Below are 17903 nucleotides of genomic sequence, written 5' to 3'. Positions count from 1 at the left end.
TTCCATGGCTTGACTGAAGGACTCAAGTATCATATGAAAACTGCTACATAATTACACTAACCGACTCAGCTGTTTTGTACTATTAAATTGTATGGTACAAAGACCAGGTACATATACTGCAGTTGTAGTTCTAAGTCATCAGACATAGTTCATTTCAAAATTAAAATGAGTATTTCAATCACTTTACTGTAATGATCAGACTATAAACAATAGAATTCAATTGCAGGGATTATGTTTTAATCTTCTGAACGTAAGATCTGACTTTGTATTTCTCTTTCAGTGGTTTTAACAATAGCAATAGGGTTGATAAATGCAGAGCCAGAAATATTACATTCATTATTACAAACAAGGCACAGAAAAATTACTGAATAACAATAGCTGAAAGAATAATCCAAAGTATATTAAGAGGATTATGTTGATTATATTTATAGTTAGATAGCAAGTTATGGCTCAATGCCATTCAAAGCATTTTACATATTAGGCCTCAATCCCGTAATCTGTTTCACTCAGGAAATCCCCCAAGCCATCTGTAAGACTACTATAAGGAAAATTTAAGTTATGTCATGTCTATGTCACTGTGTCATTCTTGTGCCAGGCCTAGTAAGGTGATCACTTTTGTAATATAAGCTACATTTACAAAAGAAAATTAAAATAAAAAAGCCCCATTAGAACAAACAGTCAAGTTAATAAGTAGAAGCCAATAAAGGTGGGAAAACTCGAACTTGCCTTCAATAGCTGCTGGTTTCTTTCTTGGACTGTGTTCTAGAAGAAGACGAGGTGGTGCAAATTCCTTATGTGCTGCACCTAAAACAGGTTATGAAGTATAAAAGATGTATTCACCAACAGGCTGAGCAGTTTCACTGGGAGGATGAGCTCCCCTCAAAACGGTTCATGTTAAAAATATTACATTGTGCATAAAAGCTAGTATTTTTCAGACACTATCAGAAGGAAATATATTTCTTAACAAATAAAGTAATTTATTTTTAAGAGTCACATTTGAGACCAATGAAGTCCACATGACTCAAACATATGCTGAAATGCTACAGTTCTGGTTTTCTTCCTTTGACTCAAAAGATAATAATAATACTATAATGATAAGGTTGCATACTCATGATGCCTGTTCTACAACAAAGCCTTATTTTCTTCTGTCAAACAAATGATCTTCAGTTGCTCCCTAAAGTCCACTTAATGAACTCCTGGAAACACTAGTTAAAATTATGATGTTTCTTGTCCTTAAGGCTCATTCTTAATTAGCCAATACCAACCAGGTCATGCATTATAAACACTGATGAGGTTCTGATTCCAGCTGCTGACTGAAACACCTCTACTCTCTCAGAGTGTTCAGCTGGGATTTTCTGTACTGTCTTAGCCTATGTGCAGATACCATGTTTTGTACAAAACACTTCTCACTTCACTTCTCCACAGATTCACAAATATATTTAATGTACCCTTATATTACTTATGCTTATTTTCTAGTTTATGACTTATTTGAAGTCTCCTTGTTTCCTTTTATTTCACTGGCATTTAGCCTCAGTAGCTATCCTGTCACTGTCATTTGGAAAGTGCTGGTTTTTTGTGACCTGAGAAATCAAATTAAATAGTTAAATATTATATTGATTCAGTCATATGCACCAGCATACATTCACTGTACCAGAGTTCACATGCAAACAGACTGTTAAAACTCAGCTCCAGCTTCACATCAGAAACTCAAAGTCATGCCTCATGCCTGATGATAGACTCAGAAAAGGAATTAAGGCCTTAATGGGCCTTGGGAACAGCAGCATCTTACTTACCCCTCTCACTTTGCAAAGGTGTGTATACTCATGGGGAATGCATAAGAAAAATATCATCTTGAAGACAGCAGTGGGATTTGAGCATCATGGACTTAATATTATTGCATCTCATCAACACATGTACAATTGCAGACACATAATGTGCGAGCATGTGATTCAGTTCATCCAGTAATTTGTATAAAATATCAAACATACAGCTGCTCAAACTTGACATGTCCCTGAGCCACTGACAAAATATTAACACATTGATAAAACCAATGTATTGAAGGTGTTTTGCAACAAATGGTAATAATCCTACATTTTCCATGTATTTCCTGTCTTGGCAATAAACCCAAGTGCATATTTACTGGTAATGTCACAGAATAACTATAGCCTTAAAATGAATGTTAGGAAAACTTCAAGAATCCAGATATTTAGTCATGATTTTCCAAATGCTTTATGTCTGGAAAAAAAAATATCTTGAAGTTGCAAACTGAACTAAGGAGCTGCTGATTACCTTTGTTGCCAACCAGAATGGAAAAGTTACATTCATAACCATGTCAACACACAGAATCTGAAGCAATTGAATTTCCAGTTCAGAATGAAAACAAAAAACAACATAGCAATTAATGAAGAATGGGTAATCTTATTTTTCCTTCTACGTTTCTTCAAAGTCCTAGAATGAATATTAGTTCTTTTTTCCCCCATTTTTTCTTTTTCCCTTTTTTTTTCCCTTTCCAGAACTAGACCACCTCTTCCCCAGTTAGAGAAAGTGGTAATTTTTATTACTTGGGTGAATATTTTGTGTGAAAGGGGACAAAGGGCAGTGGCTCAGAACGTTGAGTAGATGAGTAATGATGAAGGAGAGTTGATAATTTGGACTGCAGAGTGGTATCTACAGTGTGGGGCAATGATCTAACTCCTCTAGGTCAAATTGTAGGCTGGACCCATTATCTCCCTGTGCTTTGCTGTGGCAGCAGTTTTCTAATGATAGCACCAGTGTGCACATAATGCCAGTATGATACCACTTATTGCTAATGACTTGTCAAGTTCTATTTTATAGCTTTACAAGTTTTAAGCAAATCATTTATTTCATGCAAATTGACCACATGATCCAATATGAGAGTGTTTTAAGTTTAAGCTTCACAGATCAAAAACTTTCCCTTAGGCCAAACTGTTTGTTCTGAGCAGGTTCCCATCCACTCTGATAAAAGGCTTCTTTAATGTTTCCATGTCTTATTAAATGTCTCTCTATTCACTTTGATGGGAATGTAAAGGACAGTAAATGAATAAATATTTTATCCATTCTTTTGATGAAATATGTTAAAGGGGATAACCTAAGTCAAATTTCTTTTCTTTTCCTTCTTCTCTCTTCTTTAAGTTATAAAGCACAAGTGGTTTTCTGTAGTACAGACTGATAAATAGAAATGAGGAATTGGCTTCAACAGATCAGACCACTCGTATTAATGATGTCTACTATCTTGACTCAAGCAGTGGCCAGTTGGACACATATCCATGATGTAAATGAGAGGAAGGCGGGATGTATTTAATGCTCTCAGTGGACAATCAGATTAGTCCATGAATTACGAGAAGTTGTTATCCAGATTACCACTATTATTGCTGGACATGCACTTATCCCACAGCTTTTAAAATGCAGCCACAAAAAGCACTGCATAGTTACTTGCTTCTCATTTCCAACATAGCCTCCATTTTACTGCTAGGAGATAAGCCACTAAGGTTCATTTAAGCTGCTTAAAAAAAAATAAAGTAAGCTTTGATTTCTCCAAAAGATGTAATTGCAAGCACAAAAATGTCCATGCATTTTTGCCAGTCTGTCCCTAGAGCTGATCCACAACATTTGCATGTGTCATCTGTCCATGCAGCTGTGCTTTAGGTATCTCCTTCATATTATGATATTGTAAAAAGCTGAAAATATATTACATCTGATGAAAACAGAAAGAGTGAAATATTTTGGATTTAGGCTCATGGGAATGATCTCACCAGGAAAAAAAGTGTCACATTAAGACATGAGTACCTTCCTCCACAGCCTGAAAGGAAAGAAATAGGCTGCAAGGATGAATAGGTTTAGGACTTTAACTAAGTAACATGAACACTTCATCGAAAATCAGCTACAGTCCTCAAGATCTGGGAAACTTCTGTCATCAGTGTTTATCAAATTGATTGAGATGTCTTGAATAAATTAATCCTTACTTGGTTTATTAATATTTTAGATTTTTTTATTGCATGATAAGGCATACAAGACAAACTTTAGTTACCTTACTTTTCTCAATCTAGGAAATGTCTCTGTGTGTGTGTCAAAAATGTCATATTTAAATATTGTGTATAAACTGATTTATGATAATATCAAATTATATGAGTTTTCCTTCTTTCCTGATCTTCTGAGTTCAACTTGTCTGCAGCAACCGTAATAAAGTGTCTAAATATATCTTTCAGGATAAAAAAATTAAATTAAATTAAATTATTATTATTATTATTATTATTATTATTACTACTACTACTACTATTCCGGCATTCCAGACTGGTGAATATTCCAATTGGATATGGAGAGAAATAATGCCATCACAGGGTGCAATATGTGGAAATACCATTCCTATGACTGTTCATTTCCTCATATCCATATACCTGAACAGCAGGAATCCTATGGTCCACCAGCACCAATACTTTGTTACAGTTTCTCTGTTTCTACAGCAAAATGTCTTCAGCTAAATCTCATTCTGCTCAGATATTACATCATTCTCTAGCGATAGTAAAAATAATTCAAATAAAGTAATTGTCTTCGCAGAGTCATTTTTTTATGAAAAGTAAATTCCAATCAAATGTTTAATGAATGTTGGAACAAGGCATGGATCAGTAGAATGAGGCAAGACTGCCAAATTTGCTTTTAGAGGACTGAAAACGTTATGGAGTCCAACCCTTTTGCCCAGGCTTCCTGTTTTGACGTGCCAGTTGCTACAAGTTAAAGGTGAGTGTCTCCCCAGCTTTCAGTCACTAGGCTGTGACTGTTCTGGGGAAAGGTTTCTCTGCTTATTATGTGTGCATGAAAGGAGCAAACTGTTTTTTTACTAAGAAAGAACAGCTGAGGATCAAGAGGTGAGATTATGTAACTGTACTGAACAGTGCAAATGCTCATTTTCTGGAATGTATTCCTTGAAATAAAATACTCGTGCCCCATGTAGGCATTCTTTCCTAAGGAACACACTGTGGCACAAAGATTTAATTCACACTGGCAATTAAATGGGGCCTGGGAACATTACTGGTCTCTGGAATTCAGATTTACATATCCTGCAATATATTTTTGGATAGCCTCTGACAACTGTGACTTGTGCCAAGCAGCAGTGTCACAAAAAATTCATTGGCTCAATTCAGGAATTGGCAGGGGCCAGGGACCACTCCCAATAGATAGCTGAGATACATCCAACCCATTTTGACCTTGAGGAAGTGTACTGGATGTGGATCTCTCTATGAGAGAAAAAAATCACATTCAGAGAGAGAACAGTTGAGTTGAGTTTGATTTAGTAATCTAGATGTGGCCACATAACAAAATTATGTCAAATGGGAAAAAATACTAAACAGGATTTTAATGACCTACTTAAAACAAAATTTTTGGCAGGGGAGGATGGAATTAATGGATAATAAAATGAGACTTTTAAGAAAGTATATTTTAGTAGCCTACATATATTTCCATTTTTCAATTGCACTCAGAAGGTGGCTCTTTATTAAATGGTTAATTGCCCAACATAAAGTGAAACTCTGATTTTGCATAGGCTGATGATATTATTTAAGAAAAAACTACACTACAGTATATGCAGTGATTACCAGTAGCAATGCAATCTTTTAAATTTTAGTGTTGCCACACTATCAGCCAATTTCTTTTATGATGCATAAGAAAAGAAGAAAAGGGGAGATACATGGGTAATGACCAATCTAGCTATGTTCCACTATATCTATGTATTTGAAATCCATTAAAAAAACACAAATAATTTTGGAACTCTACATAGAGTCTAACTTGTAAAGCACATTATTGTGAGATACTCCCCCAACACACAGGCAATGAAACCAGGCCTGTACAAATAACCTAACAACTTTGGGTGTCCATCCATCTATTAAGCTGAAAGCAAGGACCACTAGGTTAAAATTGAGTGTGTAGGAAGGAAGGAAGTAGACTGATATTACAAATGCTCTTTTGAAAGGAAGTAAGGGGAAGGATTACATTTCTCTTCTCAAGACCCCAAACATAAGTAGCAGCAACTTGATATACCTCTATTTTTAATGCATAAATATTTGAGTTCATCCTTTGTTGTTGATAATGGATTTTTATATATGTTTCTATGTAGTAATAATATAATATACACTATATACATGTGTATGCATGAACATATAAAAACATAACAGTCTTTATTTAGAATGAATTAGAGAAAGATTAGGGTTCAAAGGGACCTTGAAGATCATCTATTTCCAAATTCCTACCATGGTTTAATGATGTTTCTGAACAGAAAATACTTGATTTGGTGATTGAACAGGTGTGAGAATCATTGTTGCAGACTCCTGGAGATTGTGTGAACATCAGTTGCTGTGTTTTCACTCAGACACCAAATCCAATTAAAGTCACAGCTGGGAATTTGTTTGATATATACATAATTTTTTTTCCTGTGCATTTGTATCTCACACAATGCAAGTGTGCATAACAAGTGTACAAATGAGACAGGCAAGACAGGCATGGGTAGTGCTTTTGGGGTTTTGGGGTTTTTTTTTCTGTTTTAACTTAAAGCAGATACCACGGGTCCAGAAACACATGCAATGTATGTTAGATGCATGACAGAGCTTTCAGTTTAATCTGTTTACAAAAGTATATCTGTGAGAACTCCCTTACACAGCTTTTTTACCACAAAATCCCTCTTTAGTTCAATCCATATTTGTGAAAACTGTTCTAATTGTTATGTTCAGAAGACTGAAGTCACTTAGGAGTTAAGAGCTAAGCATTAACAGTTTTGTCATTATACGTTAAGAAGTCACATATCCTTTCCTGACATTAAAATAAAATTGAATTGAAAATATTGAAAATTGAATTTGCTGCCTCCACTTCCTCGCATTATTTATCACAGGGAGTTAGCAGGTAAAAATAAACCTACATGTTATGTCTAGAAATATCAAAAGATGGATCTCAAAGAACTAAGTACCAGGACAGTGGAAATTATGGGGTATTGTGTGGTAATGATGGGTTATTACAAGCACAGCGTAGTAAAAAAGGACTGTAGAGGCAGATTACAAAATGAAAAGACTTATTCAGTCTTTCTTTCTCTCCCCAAATAACCTTTAATAAATTGGTATCATATACAGTGACCCCTAGCATAATTAACATGAATATCAGGAGTTGGCATAGATGCTTTTTTTTTTCACAATATGAAATAACCAATTAAAACAGAAAATGCTGCAACTAAATACTTGCAGCTAACAATTAAACAGAACAGAGGGACCTTATAAGCTGTTATGATGAAAAGCAATAGACACTGACTATGCCATGTGAGCACTGCTTAGTAATTTCTGTTCTTTGCATTTGGTTTATCTGTACATATAATATTTTCAACCATCCTTAGTCCAACTACATCTAAGAAATATTCAGTGCCCAAGTCAGCAAAGCTATAAGCGATAGCTACAAGAATGATGATGCTTTATGTTGTCTTCAAGAAAGAGTGCATATGCCAGTTTTTGCAAAACAAGAGCAGCCTAACATGGAAAAATCAACTTACAGATAAAATTACCAATTTTGATAATCTCTTACAATTACAGATATTTGTGGATAATGAATATACATATTAAATAAATCACTGGAAGTCAAACTAAATCCAAGTATCTCTGTCCCGGAGCCACAAAGTTTTTCATATCTGAGTCTTTTTGCTAGAATGAGGCAAAAAAGGAGTTAATGATTATGTTACCTGTCTTGTCTATACTTGACAATCACTTAAGACAGTGAATCCACAACCATTTTTCAGAAGTTAAAATTCCAATAATACAGTCTGAAGTTAGAGGGAAAAGAACTGTGAAGTTTTATTAGATCAAATATCAGAGGAGGGCCCAAAGCTGCAGAGGTGTTGGCTCCTAACTCCTGTTTATTCACTCCCACTGAAATCACTGGGAGTTAAGTTCCATGGATGTAGATATAAGAAATACTGGAAGAAAAAACCTGCAATACTGGAGATCATGATTATTTTAAACCAATAATTCTTTGATAGCTACTGATTATTTTTTCCCTTTGGTTTTGCCAGGAAAGATGGTGTATGCTTTAAAGAAGTTATTTTTAGAACAAAGGGTCCTGGGTTTCACTGTCATGAGTTTTAACCCTGGTGCTCAAGGCATCCTCCATGATTTTTGGGTAAATGGCTTAACTTACCTAGTCTTTCCATTGAACATAGAAATGGATCGCACAGAAATTAAAAAAAAATAAAAATTAAAATTGTGAGCGTATGACAACTAAAATTCTAAATCTTAAATTCTATGAAAGTGGAAGCTCTAAAGGCTGAGTTTTTGGTCTGATGCAAAGATTGTTTAGGTTTCTTTTGTTTGAATCATTTGGATAGGGAATATCTTCCACATTAATTCAAGAAAATATTTCTCTCCATTTCTTCTTTATCCCTTTCACTCACTCTCAAAACACTATAGCAACTGGAATGATTTTTTTTCCAAGTGGCATCACTATTTCCTTGATTACATCATCAGCTGCTCCTGATAACATAATTTCAAATTTTATAGAAAACTTGTCATTTCAAGTCTTCATTTGAACAAAATTTTGCTTGCACATTTGCAGCATATTTCTGGAATGTATGTAGGCTGTCTCACTACCAGACATTTAAAAGTTAACTTTCAGACAGTTATATCTAGATAAGTCACCCAAGGGATCCATTTATAGTCAATGGAGAGAAATTGGTACCTTCAAAGGGTGATTCATCTTTTCTATCTTAGGCATCTTTCTTAGGATGAAATTGTCCTCTGGAGGCCTCTATTTCATACCACTGGCTATAAAGACAGTTAAAGGTTAAAGCTGAGCAATTAACTTTTGGGTATCTAAGTTAGGTGCAATGAATTGCAAACATTTTATTTTGCAGTTGTCCATAAAGATGATGCTTCATGCCACCAAAATATTCCAGGACTAAAGGAGCCATGCATGGTTTTTCACACTGTAGATACTGTTGGTAACACATTGCTCCCCAAACCACCAAAAATTGTATGAATGAATCTCACATACAGGATGAATTCTGTTTTTAAACCTAATTTTTAAAAAAATTTAAAAATTTGTTTAGGTATAATGTATGTGGGCATTGAACACCTTTTGAAATTTCTGTTATTTATTTTGTGAGATAATACTGGGTGTATTGAAGGGCAAAGTGAAACAATAGGAAGGAAGGTGAATTTTCAGAGGGAGGAATAGTGGTTCCTGATGAAGAAAGAATAAAGAAGTTTTTGACTCATTATAGGTATATGTCATAAGTTAAACATCTTTTTGACTGGGCAGATACATGCAGGAAGAAAGCTGATATCAAAAGAAAGTTGCACCTGATGAAAGAATGGTGAAAGGAATGGATCTGCCACAGCTTACAGTCCCAGTGGCTGCAGGTGAGATGCATGAGTAGGTGGGCATAAAACAAGGAAGGGATGTCTTGCTTAGGCCAAAGCTAAACACTCTTCTGTCTACTGCATTTGATGTTCTCAGACCAGGAGAGGAGAGGAATTCTTGCTAAGCTGAAATGCTTCATGATGGAATGTATTTTGTCAAAGTACTTTTGGATCCTTTCTGTGCTCTTTTTATCTATGTGATATGGTAAAGTAGTACCATTACTATTGTTGAAAGTGATCCTCCTCATTTTCCAGCAGAGACAGCATAGAATTCTATATTGGGATTAGAAGAGTAACTTCTAGTTTCATAATAGAGATATAGGTTTTTCATTTTTAACAAAAAATGCAAGACAAAAGTGGAAGCCCTTCAGAACTCATTTTTTCCTTCTTCAAAATGTTTCAGTGTATTCAGCATCAGGAGGTGTTTAAAGGCACATTGTATAGATGTCAGGTATTTTCCTTGTTGTTAAAATTGAGAGATTCAATCTATGGTGGCTAACTTCCCTAAGATTTTTCAAAATTCTGCAGAAGCAGAATGCCTCACATTCCCTTTGTAGCTGTTTCCAAGAGAGTGAGTAGTTTGAAATTTTTTGGCCAAGTTACAATGAAGTGCCATAAGAGTGTTGACAGATGCAGCTTCATGTGCCAGCATCTGGCTCTGATTCACAGTGGGATGATACAAACTGGGAATAATGGGTAGTTGTTTTGCCTCTGTGGGATGGTGTCAGGATTGTGCTGATAACATCCCCTTTGGAAGATCAATGTCATTTCAGAGTTTGACAAAATAGACAGGTTTTGGGGTGGGAAGAGGGGCAGTCATAGACAGGAGTCTTGTTAAAATGGGATCAGTGGATATCGTCTCATAGTTTCTTGAATAGAAGTTTAAAGAAGCAATTTTTAACTCTAAATGACAGATAATGTTTATTTTAAGAATTGCACATTAATAAATTAGTTAGAAAACTTTTTAATAACTCAAACTTAATTTTCAGTTTCTCATACATGTATTTAAAATTACTGCTCATTAATTCTTTCTTTTCAAACTCATTGAAAACTCTGCCAGGATATTACTAGAGAAATAAATAGTTCTTTCATTCAATCATCACCATTTATGCCATCCACAGAAACAAATGGGTTGGCTAGGGTTTCATCATGTGAACAGGTTTTTTTTGATAAACTGATGGACAGTTAACTGCCATCTCTGAAGAAAACTCCAGATGAGTATTTTCAAATTTTTAGGTTACAATATTTCCCTCAGCAGGCAGTAAAAAAGTAAAAAGTTTAAAACGTAAAACTAGAAACATCTCACTGCCTCCCATATTTTGCTTTAGTATTTCTCAAAAAAAAAAATCTGGCTTGCCTGTTTTCTAACACTGGGGACAGGGCTATTGAGTAGCTTGCACCAGAAAGCATCTCTCCATAGAAAAAAAAAATAAATATTCCTTTAGCATTTACTCTCAAATGTGAAAGCCCATAACTCAGTTGAAAGATTTTCATGCTGAATTTCTCCAAACGGCAAGCTAATAATATTATGTCTTATTTTTTATGACAGATTTTTATTTCTTTTTCTAATTGCACTTCATTAAATATATCCCCAGGGAAACTATATCAAAGTTGTCTCCATGTAAATGTAATGTAACAAGTTGAAATGTTACTCCCTGTCATTGAGATATCCATAACACATCCTAGTCTAATCAAGTAGGAGTGACACTTAAAAATAGTTCAAGAGCCTAAAGCGTTTTGCTATCTGAACAGCGGAGGGCAAGTATTTAGTTCCAGTGCTACAGCCCACCCACGGCAAATACAGGCATTTTACTTTCTAAAGTAGTCTTTATCGTTCTAGGTTTTGGGGGTGTTTTTCACAGTAATACTGTCCATGATCTTTCAATATTGATGTACATTTATACCAGTATCTCCATATTTTAAGGATATTAAATGGCAAGTATCATACTGATAGTCTTGAACTTCTCTTGTCATATTGTGTAATAACAGTAGTCCCTCCTCTTTGACAGAATATTTCTTGGCAATGAGGAAGATGTAAGCCTTGGGAGAATATTGTAGACATGATGGATTTTCACTCTACACTTTCCAGGACCAAATGATCTGTAAGATTCCCCATGGATACTCATCACAATTTGCCTTAATTTCTTGACTTTTTATGTTTGCCAGAGGGGGCTGGGGTGATTAGAGTTGCAGGGGGAGGGGGTGTTTATGAGCATGTGTGCAAAAGGTGAGGCTTCAATGATTATTTTAATGAGAAGGTGAGATGACTCTTTAACCCTATGGGATACTCTCTTGCAGCATACACATGCCAGAAATCCTGGTGAATTTCTCCAAGTCATATATGTTTTTCAACAGTATAAGATAAGTAAAATTGTCTACAACACATTGGCTTTCATACTGGCTTTGGGACTGGCTTTGAGACCCTGGAATGGAAATACACAATAAATATAAGTGTACATTGATGAAAGGAACTGATATGGCCACATTCCTTTGCAGTCTAGCTGTTATTGGAAACTGCTATGTAGTGGTACAATCCCCATAGGGCAAACATGTTCTTCAGTGCTAAGGTTTTAGAAAGTCCAAATTGTGAATAATACCACATCTGTGTTCCCACTGTCTTTGTTGTGAATTAAGCAACTGTAAAGATCCTCCATTAGTGAGTCGGGTGTACTGTGAAATGCAAGTGATTTAACCAAAACCAGAACAGAGTAAAGGTATGCATGCAAAATAAACTTCTAAGTGATTAAAAAGAAAATCACATCACATCACAAGTAGATAACATGCCCATGAAGAAAAAAAAAAGTGCATTTCATGACTAAATACCCAAGACATGCTTATCACTCTTAATTCAGCATGCACAACAACATGCTGAGGTGCCATGCAGAAGATAGACATGCAAGAATCCAGTTTCAGTAGTTGCAAAACAAAACAGGCATTTAATCAGAACAGCTCCTTGATCTGCCAGACTAGAGCCAGACTGGCAAGCATTGCAGGGAAAGCAGGGGAAGAGTAGGAAACAGGCTTATGGCACAGGGGGAAGAAAATATAGTCGATCCAGTTAACTTAAAGTATCAAGTCTTCCATGCTAAAAGAGTGACCAAAGAGTGCCCCTGAAATCCTTCCACGTGGGTGAGGATTTCAAACTTTCTAACATAAAAAAATAGTTATGAAAACAAGTTTTAAAATTTCCACTAAACTAGAACCCTTTCTCCTACCAATAAAAAAATAAACTATGAATAAGAACATTAGAAATACTACTGAGAAAAAAAATAGGAATATCAAACAAATTATCAAATACATGGAATAGACTATATCCATTAAACTATATGTCAGTGACCTTCTGCATGAAAAATGCTATCTTGGACTTAAGAAATGCCAATAGAAAAATAAAGGTACCACAGTCAGAGCTAACGTTCTTAAATAATCAAGCTTTCTACCTAAGGTTTTAATCTTTATAAGGAAAACTTGGAAAACTAATCCTGAAAGAAGTGCATATTATTTCTTTCTTTACAGGCAGACAAAAGGAGTACAAAGCAGTTTGGGCAGAGTGATTTGTTAATGATGCTGAGACAGCACTGTCTCGGCTGAGCAACTGTAGTCCAGGGACAAATAGGACCAGAAAATCTATGAAAGGTGGTTCAGCAGTTCCTCTGAGAAATTGTCACTTATCATAAGCATTTTAGACAGAAGGTAAAAAAAATATTTTTAAGGCCGATTTCTCAAGAGATAAAATCAGAAAGCAGTTTTTTATACTGTGTACAGTAGGCCTCAAGTGGTCTACCTCTAAATGTATCAGCAGAACCCAACTGGTCACTGTTGCAGTCATGATATTCAAGGGAAGGACTTCTGGATTAGAAAAAATCAGTTTATGGCTAAAACTCCACTATTATCATTGTAAAGTGCTGAGAACCTCAAATACTTCTCTTTCATAAAGAGAAATAAATAAATTAAAATTCAATGAAATAAATAATTTAAATAATAAATAAATTAAAATATTAGTCTTAGAACTTATTTGATATTCATACAATTATTGTGGATTAAAGGAGAACATCCATGAAATTTGTCAGTATCAAGGACAAATACTACCAATGAAATGAGAAAACCAGCTAATGCTGCATGAAGCATCTTGGCAAAAATTCTTCCTTATATGTCTTCCTTGAATTCCCTGTGTACATTTCATTCATTTTTTATAGCTAAGACTGCATTGTCATGATGAAACTTTGAGCAGGTGAAGAATATTTCAGCTTCATTTGTTAAAATCAACATAGGAGCATTAACTGACCTTCAACAGATTGATGTGACTGAAAAAATGCTTTATTTGATGTATTTTAAGAAGTGTATTTTTTAATGAAACCTAAAGAACTGAATTTTACTTTTAATGTTAATTGTTTGAGCACTATAAAATGCTATACAAAATGAACTACTTTTCTATAAATTCTTGCTTAATATTTATATAAAAAACCCTAATCTTATAGTAATTTATATGATTTTTTATAATAGTAACACTGCAAAAGTACTTTCTAAGAAAAAATGCTGAATGATATAACTAAAAATGACATTATAAATTTTTCCTAAGGAATCAGCTATTCATGTTTGTTGCAATCAATCACAGAAAATCCCAATATGTCTGTGCAAAGGAACTTTCTATAACAAAATTTTTTTCCCCTTCACAAATGGTAATGTTGAGATTGATAGAAATTATTCCATGTTTGAAAGAACTGTAGAGTCAAGGTGACTGTAATTCAATTCCTCAGCTGATTTGCACTCAGAACTCTTTGTTTGGACAAAGTTCCTTACCATAAAATATATAGACAGATAAAAGGATAAAATATACCAGATCGTAACTCTAATTGGATATTAGGGTTATTAAGGGTGTTTTCCCCACATTTATCTATTCAGTAAAATGAATTACAGTGATACTTCTGTTCACAAAAGGATGGTGTAAAATGAGCACTTTGTCTGAGAAAGACAGTAACAAACTAATCGAGTGCTGTTTGGTGGCACTCTTCTCAATGATTTCCATAAATCAAGGCTGATCATACCTGACCTCTACTTTGCTTCTCAGAAACATTGAGCAGTGTTTCTGAAGTCTGGATGTTCCAGCATTGCCTTTCACAGCTGGTGGGTTGAATAAAGCTTGTTTTCAAGGCAATGCTTTTTTTCCCCTCCCACAAAAATGCATCTGGCTTCAGCACAACAACCATTTGCAGCATCTAACTTCAGGGCTCAACAAGTGACTTGAGAGGTCAAAAGGCAGTCACTTTACAGATGGAACTCCAGGTGGACTTTGGGAGATGTTAAGGAGTAGTCCATTTCCACTTCACCTAAAAATTAGATTATTTAAGATAATTTAAGACTTATTTCCACTTTTTGTAGTCTAAACCTATCACCCTAGTTTTTCATTCACTTGTAAGGCCATCTGATCACCCTATGTCCATTTAATGTCTTTCAGCTCTTTAACCTGTGGTTTCTTACCACAAGTCTGTCATAGCACATTGGTATGATACACAGCAAACACTGGAAGAGTCATGTCTTTTATCTTCTGAAATTCTAGTCATTAGAGACTTCATTCTCTATTTCACTGCTCCCCTTCATGGATTTCCCAGTTTACTTGTAGCTGGAAAAGTCAAAACTGAAAAACCCAAACTGTCCCTCGTACAGCACATTTGCTCTGCCTCAGGAGAGGGTCAAACAGGCCAGGGAGCCTTCTGAGAAACAAAGGGCTTTTTTGCTGCTGCTTGTAAATGTCAGGGCAACTGTAAGAAAGATCCCAAAGATCTCCATGAAAGTATTTCTTAAGTGAATTGTTGATGGTACAGTTGTGTAAATCCTGAAACTAGGTCATTCACATTGGTGCAGGGTGCTGTTTTTTAACTCAAGCCATGACTGAGTCTCTGTAAGTTTTAGCTAATCATTTTCCCCCTCTGAGCCTAAAGCAGTCCCTCTGTTTATAACTGCTTGTCTTTAAAAGTCCTAGAGGAGATGCAGTATTTTTCTCTCTTTTGATGGAACCCTCTCCCTGCTGAATCCCAAGTTTGTTCATTTTCTCTCTACAAAAATCTGTGTCCTCCCTCTCCCCTTTGTGAGAGTCTTTCTTTCTCAGCCACATCCTTATGACTTTCCAGCTCTGTGTGAGCCTGGGCACGTCAAGAGAGGATGTAAGCCACAAGGCAGAGATAAGAAAAACAACAACTAGTTCAGAGGTGTACCTGTGGAGAGCTTGTTGAGCAAATAACTGAACAAACAAAGCTGGTAAGGTTTAGAGTGTCCTTAAATATTCTCTCCTTAACTCTTTTCATGAATATTATTGCTTTTCACTCCTAGGGATATGTCTCTTTACAGTATGTCTAGATTTCAGCAGGAAGAGTATTTATTAAATAAGGTCAGGGTCGACTGACATAATAGTGTGAGAAGATGCTCATTCATCGTTAGAAGCTCTATCTTCTTTTTTTCAGTGAGGAATTAAGTGTCTGTGTTAGAACAGATTAGCATGAAGATGTGGGAAGAGAGAAGATAAAGCACAGAAGTGGTGGATCAGTTAAGGTATTTTATATACTAGCAACAATGGAAGTTCTATTTTTGAAGCATTCTGGAGTTAAGCCTTGCTATTTGTGGAGAAAAAAAACCCCAATAAACCAAATAATCGGCTATTAACAATAAGCTCCTTCCTCTTGCATCTCAGCCAAAAGAAGCATGGAAAATTTCAGCAATTTCTACAGCCTTCCATTGACTCTACTTTTAACATAACCTTGATTTTAATTCATGCATTGTAGACAGAAAATTAGAAGCTTTAAGAAAACAGCCATTAGCTCTTATGCTTTATTAAAACTATTTGCACACTCTTTGTTGCTCTTGTGAGACCTTTCAATAATAAAAAACCCACACTTTTAATACATAAAGGAGCAAAAACTTGCAGGGAAACAGAATATTAGAACAGAATTCAATGATAGAGGAAAGTACCTGGATAAAAATCCCCTTGTGCAAACATGTCAATCACATAGCGACAGAATGCATATTGATCTAACAGAGCAAAAAAAAAAAAAAAAAAGAGTAATGAAGAAAGTGAATTTAGAATGTCATTTGTATTTAACAGTGAAGATAAAGTTTGGCAGTGCAAAGTCATCTCAGTAGCCTTTTCATAGGTGGTCTTACTTACTATATATTTCTGGTTTTTTTCCTGACCTTCAAGTGGTTCACGTGTTTAGAAAGTGACAATTTGTTGTCCAGATCTAATTCAAAACCTCTAGCCAAGAAGTGCAGAACTTCCAGTGTCCCAGAGCTTCCACCTTTTTTGCTGGGCCAGCTTTGCTTGGCATATATCCTAACCCCATGCACAGGTACCAGGCAAACAAGCACAGTGCTAGCCACAGGTCTCATAGACTTTTCATCATCCATGAATATCAATTTCACAGACAGCTGATAGATAATTTAGAGAAAGGTTTTGTATCACTGTATTTTGTTAATATGTTTTTACCCGTATAATAAATATGTATATTTTGTGAATATAAAGAAAACTCTGCGTACTTACACTTCTATAGCAACAAGATTTTCCACAGATTTCTACTGTTTCACTACAGAATCATTTTCCAAACACTGACCTTTAAAAATACATATTTATATATTAAATTTGTATAATACATCTATCAAATTTGTGTATATATATATATATATATATATATATACACACACATACATTTTTTAAAAATAAAGGCTTCTGAATCTAAATAAAATGCTGATTTCAGAAGTGTTGATTGTGATTTCTCCTATACATAAGCAGAGCTGGAGAGCTTAATAAAAATTTCTAACATTGGGAATGGTGAGGAAAATTATCAGCTTTAACTGAGCACAAAATAACTTCAATATTGCTGTATTCTTCAGCAGGTCAGAAAAAAAATCTTGTTGCCCCAGTGGACTCTAATGAGCATTTGCTTTGAAAGCTAATGTTGATGTCTAAATGCCAGTTGTGGTTAGCTAAGTCAGTTCTCAGTTTTCCTTGAGTGAAGCATATTCATCCCTGTGTCCAAGACTCTTCTAGCACAGTTCCTACACTGTAGTAGTTACATCTCTTCCTCTCTCCACCTCCTGTGGCATCTCTGTCCTACTCACAAATCCACTTTCTCTCCCCATTGCCAACTCCAAAATAAAATTATGCTGCCTTTGGAATAATTAAAGTTTTTAAAATAGCATTGCTGTTACATTTAAATGCAAACTGTAATTGCCAAGTTTGTGACACTCGTTGCATCATTGACTTTCATATGTAGGTCACTGCTACATCAGTATCACTTGATGCTGAGGCATTTGTGTGACTGCTGCTTTGTTGACTGATACAGCAGTCCTTGGATGAAGAACTACTGCTTTCTAGTCATTATTTCCTATGCAGATGTAGAAATTAGGAAAAGGTTTACCAACTCAACAAATATACAAACATTTTTTCTAGTTGATAGAAGCCTAGCCAGCTGTTTTGTTTTAGTGAGGTGGCATGGGCCATACTAGTAAGGATTA

The 17903-nt window shown here is 35.2% G+C and overlaps 1 protein-coding gene across 1 annotated transcript in view; it reads right to left on the bottom strand.

Moving 5' to 3' along the window:
* TRDN (triadin) overlaps positions 1-17903 on the bottom strand; it is a 221442-nt gene that overhangs the window by 121091 nt on the left and 82448 nt on the right. The window contains 2 exon segments of the mRNA XM_054279039.1: positions 727-798; positions 16362-16421. Of these exon segments, the coding sequence (XP_054135014.1) occupies positions 727-798; positions 16362-16421 (132 nt within the window).

This window comes from Melozone crissalis, unplaced genomic scaffold (genome assembly GCF_028551555.1).
Source record: "Melozone crissalis strain CALT ecotype California unplaced genomic scaffold, PUWL_Pcris_2 ptg000027l_1, whole genome shotgun sequence".
In the NCBI taxonomy this organism is placed as follows: Eukaryota; Metazoa; Chordata; class Aves; order Passeriformes; family Passerellidae; genus Melozone; species Melozone crissalis.
This window is presented reverse-complemented; position numbering and strand designations above follow the sequence as displayed.